Source organism: Salvelinus alpinus, chromosome 7 (assembly GCF_045679555.1).
Source record: "Salvelinus alpinus chromosome 7, SLU_Salpinus.1, whole genome shotgun sequence".
Lineage (NCBI taxonomy): Eukaryota > Metazoa > Chordata > Actinopteri > Salmoniformes > Salmonidae > Salvelinus > Salvelinus alpinus.
Window position 1 is genome coordinate 22,066,747 of NC_092092.1, and position 12,158 is coordinate 22,078,904.

The window sequence follows — 12,158 nt, forward strand, 5'->3', positions numbered from 1 at the left end:
TCCAGCAATGTGTCCAGTCATGGCTCTACATTTTTTTTAACAAATTGTATCACTGGTGCTCCCAACTTAAAGTTAGGAGCAACATAAAATCCAGGAGCCCCAGAAAATCTGTTTTTTTCCCAAATCGATTGAGATACAGCCTGTATTCTTGGGCCTATATTATGAATTCTAGCTACTGTTGAAACAAATGTTGTACCCTAGAAACTAATATGCAAACCTGTGAAGACATTTTTGATTATAAAATCTACAATGTTGATACAAATGCCTGTTATTGAAATTAGTCATTTTGGTAATATTAGGTTTCTACATTGTCCAAAAATGCATTACATAGAAATTGGACGCCGTCTCTTTAAGAAAGTCACGTTTGTGAGTGATGACATGCAAGAGATCTGTCATTCAATCATTGCTTTCCTGAAGAAGCTATCCCTTTCCCTTTTTTTCTGTGCTCCCAAAAGTTTGGATATACTGATGAAGTTACCAGGTTGTTAGTTAATGAGGTAACATGACTGAACAACGTGTAAACAAATGATTAATGACCTGTGACAGTTTAAGATTAAACCAGGTAGCCTAGCTCTTAAGGGTAAGTAAATGAAAGGTCGCTGGTTCGAATCCCCTGAGAAAGGCACTTAACCATAATTGCTCCTGTTAGTCTCTCTGGATAAGAGCGTCTACTAAAATGTAAAATGTGGCCCGCCATTGCTTCAGTGAAATAAAGAAAAGTAGTGCCGGTACTATGAGGTAACTTCTGAATGGTTTGGGATAGAAACAAGCCCTTTTGTCTATAGTAATGGTGCAACCACAACGGTAACAAATATTTTTTCTCTTGGGCACTCGGAAACAGCAGTACAGTGAAGCCTAATCATTACAACAGTAATTATCTGGCCAGTTATAATTATTTTTCTAGGCACTGGTCCTCCCAAATTCAAATTCCAGGTCGCACAGCCAAATATTTAGGAGCATATGCGGACAAAATAGTCCCAATTTAGAGGCCTGTGTCCAGGTGTGTTTTTGCTCTTTAATTTCCTCTTTGTTTCCCCAGTTACCTGCTGGTTCTAGGAGGCCTGACACCCTGTCCACATGACATCCTCTTCATCTTGACTGAAGCACAGTGACAGTAAAAATCTGTCGTTCTGCCCCTGAGAAAGGCAGTTTTAACCCACTGTTCCCCGGGCGCCGTGGATGTTAAGGCAGCCCCCTGCACCTCTAAATGCGTAAGACACATTTCAGTTGAATGCATTCAGTTGTCCAACTGACTAGGTATCCTCCTTTCCTTATAATGATGGTCTCCTACTGTAGAAATAGTGTATATCACCAATTCAGTTATTATTCTACAAAAATGAATGTCTGAGCGAAGACGCATGCCTCTCTTGGGTTGGTTTTGGGCCACATCCTGTGTGTGTGTGTATTATTTATACATACATGCGGAAAGTATTCAGACCCCTTGACTTTTCACATTACAGCCCTATTCTAAAATTGATTAAATTGTTATTTTTCCTCAAATCTACACACAATACCACATAATGACAAAGCAAAAACAGGTACATAAAAAAAAAAATATATATCTATATAAACTCAGCAAAAAAAGAAACGTCCTCTCACTGTCAACTGCGTTTATTTTCAGCAAACTAACTTGACATGTGTAAATATTTGTATGAACATAACAAGATTCAACAACTGAGCCAAATTGAACAAGTTCCACAGACATGTGCCTAACAGAAATGTAATAATGTGTCCCCTGAACAAAGGGGGGGTCAAAATCAAAAGTAACATTCAGTATCTGGTGTGGCCACCAGCTGCATTAAGTACTGCAGTGCATCTCCTCCTCATGGACTGCACCAGATTTGCCAGTTCTTGCTGTGAGATGTTACCCCACTCTTCCACCGAGGCACCTGCAAGTTCCCGGACATTTCTGGGGGGAATGGCCCTAGCCCTCACCCTCCGGTCCAACAGGTCCCAGATGTGCTCAATGGGTTTGAGATCCGAGCTCTCCACTGGCCATGGCAGAACACTGACAATCCTGTCATGCAGGAAATCACACACAGAACGAGCAGTATGGCTGGTGGCATTGTCATGCTGGAGGGCCATGTCAGGATGAGCCTGCAGGAAGGGTACCACGATGGAGGAGGATGTCTTCCCTGTAACGCACAGCGTTGAGATTGCCTGCAATGACAAAAAGCTCAGTCCGATGATGCACACCGTGGAGGGTCCAGACCATGATGGACCCTCCACCTCCAAATCAATCCCGCTCCAGAGTACAGGCCTCGGTGTAACGCTCATTCCTTTGATGATAAACGCAAAGCCGACCATAACCCCTGGTGAGACAAAACCGTGACTCGTCAGTGAAGAGCACTTTTTGCCAGTCCTTTCTGGTCCAGCGACTGTGGGTTTGTGCCAATAGGCGACGTTGTTGCCGATGATGTCTGGTGAGGACCTGCCTTACAACAGGCCTACAAGCCCTCAGTCCAGCCTCTCTCAGCCTATTGCGGACAGTCTGAGCACTAATGGAGGGATTGTGCGTTCCTGGTGTAACTCGGGCAGTTGTTGTTGCCATCCTGTACCTGTCCCGCAGGTGTGATGTTCGGATGTACTGATCCTGTGCAGGTGTTGTTACACGTCTGCCACTGCGAGGATGATCAGCTGTCCGTCCTGTCTCCCTGTAGCGCTGTCTTAGGCGGCTCACAGTACGGACATGGCAATTTATTGCCCTGGCCACATCTGCATGCCTAAGGCACGTTCACGCAGATGAGCAGGGCTCCCTGTTTTTGAGTCAGTAGAAAGGCCTCTTTAGTGTCCTAAGTTTTCATAACTGTGACCTTAATTGCCTACCGTCTGTAAGCTGTTAGTGTCTTAATGAACATGCACCTGTGGAACGGTCTTTAATTGTTTATGGTTCATTGAACAAGCATGGGAAACAGTGTTTAAACCCTTTACAATGATGATCTGTGAAGTTATTTGGATTTTTACGAATTGTCTTTGAAAGACAGGGTCCTGAAAAAGGGACTTTTCTTTTTTTGCTGAGTTTATATATCACATTTACTTAAGTATTCAGACCCTTTACTCAGTGCTTTGTTGAAGCACCTTTGGCAGCGATTACAGCCTTCTTGCGTATGACGCTACAAGCTTGGCCCATTTGGTGAGTTTCTCCCATTCTTCTCTGCACATCCTCTCAAGCTCTGTCAGGTTGGGTGGGGAGGGTCGCTGCACAGCTATTTTCAGGTCTCTGGTGTTGTTCGATCGGGTTCAAGTCCGAGCTCTGGCTGGGCCACTCAAGGACATTGAGACTTGTCCCGAAGTCATTCCTGCGTTGTCATAGCTGTGTGGTTAGGTTCGTTGTCCTGTTGGACGGTGAACCTTCGCCCCAGTCTGAGGTCCTGAGTGCACTGGAGCAGGTTTTAATCAAGGATCTCGCTGTACATTGCTCCGTTCATCTTTCCCTCGATCCTGACTGGTCTCCCAGTCCCTGAAAACATCCCCACAGCATGATACTGCCACCACCATGCTTCACCTTAGGGATGGTGTCAGGTTTCCTCCAGACGTGACACTTGGCATTCAGGCCAAAGAGTTCAATCTTGGTTTCATCAGACCAGAGAATCTGTTTATCATGGTATGCGAGTCCTTTAGGTGCCTTTTGGCAAACTCCAAGTGGGCTGTCATGTGCCTTTTACTGAGGAGTGGCTTCCGTCTGGCCACTCTACCATAAAGGCCTGCTTGGTGGAGTGCTGCAGAGATGGTTGTCCTTCTGGAAGGTTTTCCCATGTCCACAGAGGAACTCTGGAGCACTGTCAGTGACCATCGGGTTCTTTGTCACCTCCCTGACCAAGGCCCTTCTCCCCCGATTGCTCAGTTTGGCAGAGCGGCCAGCTCGAGGAAGGTTCCAAACTTGGTGGTTCCAAACTTCTTCCATTTAAGAATGATGGAGGCCACTGTGTTCTTGGGGACCTTCAATGCTGCAGACATTTTTTGGTACCATTGCCCAGATCTGTACCTCGACACAATCCTGTCTCGGAGCTCTACGAACAATTCCTTCGACCTCATGGCTTGGTTTTTGCTCTGTCAACTGTGGGATCTTTATATAGACAGGTATGTGCCTTTTCAAATCATGTCCACTAAATTGAATTTACCACAGTTGGACTCCAATCAAGTTGTAGAAACATCTCAAGGATGATCAATGGAAACAGGATTCACCTGAGCTCAACTTCGAGTCTCATAGCAAAGGGTCTGAATACTTATGTGAATATGGTATCAGTTTTATTTTAAATCTGTAAACATTTATAATAACCTGTTTTCACTTTGTCATAATGGGGTATTGTGTGTAGATTGACGAGGAACATGTTTATTTAATACATTTTAGAATAAGGCTGTAACAAAATGTGGAAAAAGTCAAGGGGTCTGAATACTTTCTGAATGCCCTGTATGTGTGTAATGGGCAGCAGTAGAGGTAGGGTTAATGATGGTGCTGATGGCAGAGAGCACGTCTGGGTGATCTCAGGACTCAGTGTGGGGAGCATCTCTGACTGAGAGCACCACAGTGGAGAGCGCCTCATGTCATGGATACTCATGGTAAAACACACTGCCTCAGCCATGCAGAAACAGCAGCAGCACAGCCCTGCTGAGTGTGTGTGCTTAGATTAATATGAGGGTTTTCTATAGACAAAATTAGCATTTGGAATTACAGATTTGACATTTTTTGTATTGTTCCTAAATTGTAGTGTTTAATGTTTTTATATATAGATAAGGTTTTTACATGGTAAAAGCTGCATGTTGTAGAATGTCATTTCAATATTTGATATAAACTTCAGTTAAAATTCCAATAAATATTTTACATACAGTGTTAAAATATTGCTCAATCTGAGTTATTGAGTGTGACAACTATCTTTTTTCTCATTGAGAAATACAGTATGACGAGTAGTCAGAAGTAAGTGACAAAGATAGCAGATTGACAAGGTGCTTTATTTAAGCGGTCTGTAAGAAGGAAAATAATGTGTGTCCCTATCATATACATTTACGTGTAAAAATACTAAGGACGTACAAAAACACTTTCTTGCAGATCATATAATTTTCACATCCTTACAGGTCCTATTCACAAGGGGGAAGAAAACGGTTTGTATTCTTTAATGACAGGGAGTACTACAACTGTTCTCTTTTCTGATACTTCATCCCTTCTGCATAAAATCCTTAACCACACGACTATCTCTTAACGTGGATCTAATGACAGAGCTAGCAAGGTCAAGAAAATGTCAAACTCTGAAGCTACATGGACATCAAATTAATTACAAGTTATTATTACGTCGCTGTTGGATGAAAACCTCGTAACTCCACTTTTTGCCTTTTTTAAAATGTTATTTTTGACATGTATTGAAAGCAGTAAGTCCACTCAATGTACTCTGAACATTGACTCTAGGACCAATAAAATGTATTTAAAATAGCTTCTGAAAGTTCATAATTGTTTGTTCGTTAATGGGAAAATATGGCAGTTTTTTCAATTTCCTAAAAGTTTTCAGTTTTGGAGATGAGGTTTTCATCTGACAGCGATTTGTTTTTAAATAAATACTTTACAATTCATGCTCGTTCATAACACTACCAGGAGCAAGATGACAAGAAAATCTGTTGTAGACATTACAAACAGTAGCAGCAAAGTGTGTACACTGAGGTGTAAAATAGATTTATATATAGACACTGCAGTTAGTAAGGATAGAACCCACATTGTCGTTGGTCGGAGTCGAGGCGATCACACAGCTCAACCCAGACCTTTGACCCTGGAGATGGCCAACGGCACTAGAATGCTTCACCCAGTGGAACTGAACATCACTCTGTTAATGACCCGCAGAAGCAAACATCTGGGATTCCTAGGTGGATGTTCTACGTATCCTCATATATAGCTAAAAAATTATTATTATTATTTTTTTTTAATCTGCGAGTTCTAAATTGAATCGTTGTGACTGAGTGGAACTGAGCTCTCTTAGAATAACAGGTAAGACATGTCCAGTAGAAAGGTAAGACCTCATCAGTGTCACTCAGCTGAAGTTGTCTCCTGGCCTTGTTATTATCACACTTCATTATGACAATATTTTAACAATAAACTAATTTAAGCATGGACTGCGCTTTCAAGTAATTCTCTTATTTATTTTTTATTTAAATGTAAGGGCAATTTTCAGTTCTCTGAAATCATAAAAGGAGCAATTTACATGAAAGCAGTTTTTTTATGTAATAAAAAAAAGCGTATTATCGTTTTGGCCCGTACTGCCAATTGCCCTTGGTAGTGTGCACTGCAACGTCAATAAGGACATTAGCTTCCCCCTTGAAATTCCCTGTTCTCAAATATGTCCTTATAAAAACAGTCTATTCCTTTTTTACAAGTGCATATTCATATGGATGAAATGGAAGTATTGCCGCGTTCACGTGCTATCGGAGTTATAGGAAGCTCCTAATTCCCAGTGGGAAAATTAACTTGAATGACCCTCCAAGTAGGAAACTCAGAAAAGGTTGTTCCCCGAGTTGCCACGTCTTACCACTGACCTTTTCAACCAAAAGATGACAACATACGTTTTTTACAATAACCTTATCAATGTGAATAATGTAGCAAGTCTGACCATATTGTCAATATAAAGCAAGCTAGCCAACTTTATTATTAGCAAGCTTATTGGTTGAAGAATTGTTCCGACTTCAAAAGCACTTCTCTTGAAAACAATCATGTTGGACATCCCAGTTTCCTATTTCCCACAAGCACGTGAAGCCAGCAATAGTCACAGTTCAGCCAAGCGAAATGTGAAGTCTTCTGTGTCTGAAGCAGTGCCACAGTAATCTCTCGTTGTTAGATGCACATAACATAGGATGGTATCATAGCGTCTGTCAACATACCGTGGAATGCGACGACTAACGATAGTTTTTTACAATTTGGAATGAGAGTTTCCGTTAAGGGGGACTAAGGGTTGGATTCAATCCGTATCGTGGAAGATCTGCGTTAAAATGTAAAGACAATTTCCGATTGGGCCAACATATGCAGCATTTAACATGAATGCAGTTTCCGCAATGCGGGAACATTGCCTTTAAATTTAAAATCAAGCTTTAACGCGGATCTTCTCCCCCAGGGACATAATCAAGCATCTGACATAATTATGCAAGATTTTATTTCTTTGTGACTTTGACAAATGGTGGAGGAAACAGAATTTCACAGAAAAACGAATAGTAATGCCGAAAAGGCAAAAGAGACAGTACCTTAACTCTCCCTTCCTTCCCCTCGTCCATAATCAGCTGCAGTACTAAAGACCATAACATGACTGCTAAATACCCCAAAACATTATACTCAACCATATTCAATTCAAAAATAAAATAAACAAATTCAAGTTGTCCATTAATTAAAATAAAAAAATTTTTTAAATAAAAATGATTCAAAATCACATTGTAAGCCATAAAAGCCTCTATTAATCACACATGGTGAAATGTTTCTTTTTTAGTCAAAACACATACCAGCAAAAACAAAAAAGGAATGCATCTTGGAAGACAAAGAGAACTCAACCATAACAGACAACCACACAATTGAAAGCCTAGGGGTTAGTGATCACAGCACAGTTGTTCAGTTTCTCTCCACATTCTTCTATGATACATAATTGGCCATATTAATAAAACAACAGACTGACATTCAATCATGAACAATTAACTGCTAAGACAAATAATGTCTTTCCCATATTTCACAGTCTTCTCTTATGAGAAGAGTTAACTTCCTACTTGTATCACAACTGAACAAGATTCACCATTGCTCATTTTGCAATATAATCTCAAAACCACACCTGTTCCATGCAAAAAAAAAAGGACTTTCTCTAGTGGCTTAAATATGGACCAATCATGTCACACTTTTTGAAGTTATGGCCATCATACCTTTTCAATAGACTCACTATATCGAGCCACCTCAAAATTAGTTATACCAAACGACTACTCGTTCTCTTATCAAAGCCATACCACAGTCACTTTCTGAACTAGTAATGTACAGTATATTGTACGCATACAAAATATACTTCTCTCTTGCTCAACTTCCTCTTTTCCCTCTTATTGGACCCCATCAACTACAATGAATATAAGACCAATCATTCATCCTTTGGGAATGTGTAATAATCTGAGAAATGTCACTACATCTGCTTTGGTCTTTTTGGTCCACATCACTACATTCACTCTAACTCTTTTCATACCTTCACAGACAGGATATCTCTTGCTAAAAAAAATGGTTTGTCTTCTGCTCTGACATTAGCATGATAGGCTACGTCCTCCTTGCTTTGCAAACCACTGGTGGAATATACTGAACCTAAATTATATCACAAACATCAAATGGAACTTGAATGTAACCTGGAAATCAGGAATGTGTAAACTCTGATTGTCCTTTCAATGGATAATCATAGGTCACATTGATGCTAAGCAAGGCTAACTTATGACTAGTGGATAGGACTTGTGCCTTAGTGGTTCTCTTAGGAACTTAGTCAGACTTTTGAAAGTTGTAATAGTAGAAAGCACAAGGTGCAATTTAAAAATTGGGTAGTACATCAGTAATTTTCCTCTTGTCATTGTAGACCGTAGAGACTTATTTATAACTTGTCAGAAATGTTCAGATCAACTAGTCCATGTCAGCTAATGGTTTTTAGGCCATTGATTATGTTGTAATGTTTGAGTCACTCAGATATGACATGAACACACATAAGACATGGCAGAATGTGTAGAATTGAAGGAAACTAGCTTTAAAATAGCAAGAAAATATATAGTTATACAGAATGGTGTGTTACGTTCCATTGAATACTATGGCTCTTCATCCACAGAGCTAAAGTTACTGAATGTTGTACACTTTTAGAGTAAATCAAATGATGCCAGTCAGCATAGAGTAGGTGGTTGACTTGACTATCACTTGAAGATTCCTATGCTGACTGTGGTACACTTCAATAAAATGATGACCCCAAAAAATGATTGGTCATTGACTATTAGCTATGGTAAAACAGTAATACAACACCATAATGTTAAGGAAACTACATTCTATGTAGCATTGAAAGCTGTTACAAGATCCCAAAGTAGTCAGCCACAAAATAAAGTTAATTATACAGTGTATCTACCCTTGGAACATTGGTCACAGAGTCTATAATATTCATTACCAAACAGTCTGCAGTGTATCTACCCTTGGAACAGTGGTCACAGAGTCTATAATACTCATTACTTCAGTAAGCTTTGTAGCTATTCTCCATCTACGCCTATTCTTACAATCTCTTGACTTTAAAACCGTAGAGCCAATGAATATATTCCCTTTGTAAATGCTTAAGTTATTCATTCTAATGTCATATTTTTCTTGTTCTAAAAAGCAGAGGTAAAGAAAAAGGCCTAAACGTGCAGTGTGTTATTAAGCAACTAAAATGTAGTAAATTACAGTTTGAGGAAGCTTGTTCTGTGCCATTCTCATGTATTTACATGTATTACAGGAATGCTCAGATGCTAGAAGACAACAGTAGCGTCATACCAGTTGAAGCTTATACAGCCCTTATATACTGTATGTGGAGAAGAGAACTTAAAGGTTTTAATACCACTTAGACATTCCAGGTTAGATGCCTGTGAAATGTAAAAGTCTTATGGAAAATATTTAATAATAATACCTTGATACTGATAGAACTCTTTAATATGCTGTCTGCTCTGTCTTTTTCATTGTCGTCATATTTTGGTAAGAGAACAAAGAAACAAACCAAAACAAAAAAAAAATTAGAGCAAAAACAAAAACGACAACATGAAGGCTTTGCTTCTACATTCTTAAGCCATTATTCGAGGTGCCTTTTTCATCCAGAACAAAAGACTGGACATTAATCCTAATCATATAACAAGAACAGTTATACAAAAGAAGAACAAATAAATAAAACAACAGGAAGCCATTGCTGTGGTCCAAATCAAACAATGCCAATACCTCCCTCTTGTCCCCATTGAATCATAGTTATACAGTATGTCCCCCACCCCGGTCAGATAATTCAAATTCCTTCACCCTTCTTACAGGTTTAACCCCACCCCTTACAGGAGCATTAGACAGTAAACAGCCACCATCTTGCATTTCTCATTCACATTTATACATTTTTGTTTTTGAATGCTTTTATTTTCTATGGTGATATGTCTGAAATAAAGCTTTACATAATTTCAGTTGTGGGAAGCATCTACCTTCAGCCAGATAACCCTGACACACATACCTAGAATGCTCTTCCTCTCATCCTCACTGTTAAGACAAGTTGAGGTGAACCTTGCTGTTCCTGACAGCTAACGCACAGCTCGGATTCACAGGAGGTTACAGCCAACAGTGCTGTGCCTTCAGGCTCTCTTAAAATCTCTACACACAGTACACAAACATTTACTCCCATTCATACATAACATTGGCAGAGCAACATCCCAAAGCGTTCACACTATTCGAATGACTGATTTCACAGGCGAGAGGAGAAAGTAAAAATCACAGCTTATCAACAAATAGCAGACGAGACTAGAGGTTTACTTTTGCACACCTTAAATAAGGGACAAAATGACGTAACAGTATAATATGTGAGACTACAGTCATAGTGTCCATGAGAAGTGGTGGAGGTGGTTTGTATAGTTAGCGCTTGTAGCTTGACCTGCAGAGTAAAGATAGCAGTACCGGTGACCTGTATACGGAGGTGAAGACAGATTGATCTCTGTGTAGCCTGAGTGAACCGTTTTCTGTCCGTTTTTGACTTCTGAAAGAAAAATCTCTAATCCTATAGTAAACTTATTTCTATACACACAACACAGATGTTAGCTAACCAAACGACAATGTGTAAACCCAAATGTCATCAAGAGAAGAATGAGGACCGTTGCAGATTATGACACAGCAAACAAATGGAGAATCTCCTGTGAATCTCGAGTTCTAGTATACTGTCCTATGTGAAATGAGAACGCTAAAGACAGCAGCGCTCCCTACCAGGAATGTCAGTCTCCTACAGTAGATAGAACTGGATCGCAGAAGTCAATGACCAAGGGATCTAATGACACACAACACAACAAACCCGTTTGCCCTCTTGAGTCAGTTTCAAGGCTTTAAAAGGAGCATTCCATAAGAAATGCACCTTTAACTGTCGGGAACTACCAACAGGGCTGAACTTCTGTCTGACCACACATGCAAAATCCCCATGAAAAAACAGACACATAAAACATACAGTGATGGATCTCCATGCTCACTATGGAATGACCCAAATGGAGAGAGGAGGGGTTAGCTCAGGCTAGGTTGGTTTTATACTGTAACCTTCCATTGGTACTGATGGTGGTGCAGTACTGTCTGGATACAGCGATCATTCTCTCCCACTGGCTGAGTAGGAGAACTGGGGGAAGTGTGGTCTCCGCTCGTTGTCCATGCAATCCATCCCGTCTTCATCAACTGGGAGGGACAAACAGGACATTACTCACTTCAATCATGCAATTCAACCTTTTTACAGTGATTCTATTTAAGCCTCTCTGATGCTCTAGTGAGCATGTTTAAGGCCTAGATTCATTTAGATCAAGCGTTAACTGGCAATAGCTGACACCCTCATCGCTGATGTTTTGGCACTGTCGGAGGTGTAACTGCGCTGGAGCTGTCAAATCGGTGAGCAGCTGCTCTTGTGATCGTTGTCACGAAGCCACACCCGTCCCACTCGAGTTAGAAGTTCATAACGAGAAGGTGTAGGCTATATAGAAATAATGATGCTCAAATTGAAAATCATTAAACAAAATAATGAAGATTTATATCAGCCAGGTGTAGATTACATCATATTTCAGTGTTCGAATTTGTGAACGACCCACTGGGCACAACGCGTCATTTCAACGTGGATTATTTGGTTGAGCCGTTGATCAATGAGATTACAACCTTCACTGAGTATACCAAACATTAGGAACACACTTACTAATATTGAGTCGTCCCCCCCCCCCTCCCTTTTGCTCTCAGAACAGCCTCAACTCATCGGGGGATGGACTCTACAAGGTGTCAAAAGCGTTCCACAGGGATGCTGGTTCATGTTTACCCCAATGCTTCCCACAGTTATGTCAAGTTGGCTGGATGTCCTTTGGGTGGTGGACCATTCTTGATACACACGGGAAGCTGTTGAGCGTGGAAAAACCCAGCGGTGTTCTTGACACAAACCGGTGCAGCTGGCACCTACTACCATACC

General features: G+C 40.5%; 2 protein-coding genes across 3 annotated transcripts in view; one reads left to right on the forward strand and one right to left on the reverse strand.

Moving 5' to 3' along the window:
- The window catches only part of sdccag8 (SHH signaling and ciliogenesis regulator sdccag8), a 55,718-nt gene extending 50,881 nt beyond the window's left edge, over positions 1-4,837 (forward strand). The window contains exon 18 of the mRNA XM_071409422.1: positions 1,040-4,837. Coding sequence (XP_071265523.1) covers positions 1,040-1,081 — 42 coding nt within the window. The 3' untranslated portion in view covers positions 1,082-4,837. The remainder of the gene's footprint in view (positions 1-1,039) is intronic.
- A 94-nt stretch (positions 4,838-4,931) lies between these two features.
- akt3a (v-akt murine thymoma viral oncogene homolog 3a) overlaps positions 4,932-12,158 on the reverse strand; it is a 142,346-nt gene continuing 135,119 nt past the window's right edge. For both annotated transcript variants that reach the window (XM_071409424.1, XM_071409423.1), the window contains exon 14: positions 4,932-11,389. In XM_071409424.1, the coding sequence (XP_071265525.1) occupies positions 11,304-11,389 (86 nt within the window). In that variant the 3' untranslated portion in view covers positions 4,932-11,303. The remainder of the gene's footprint in view (positions 11,390-12,158) is intronic.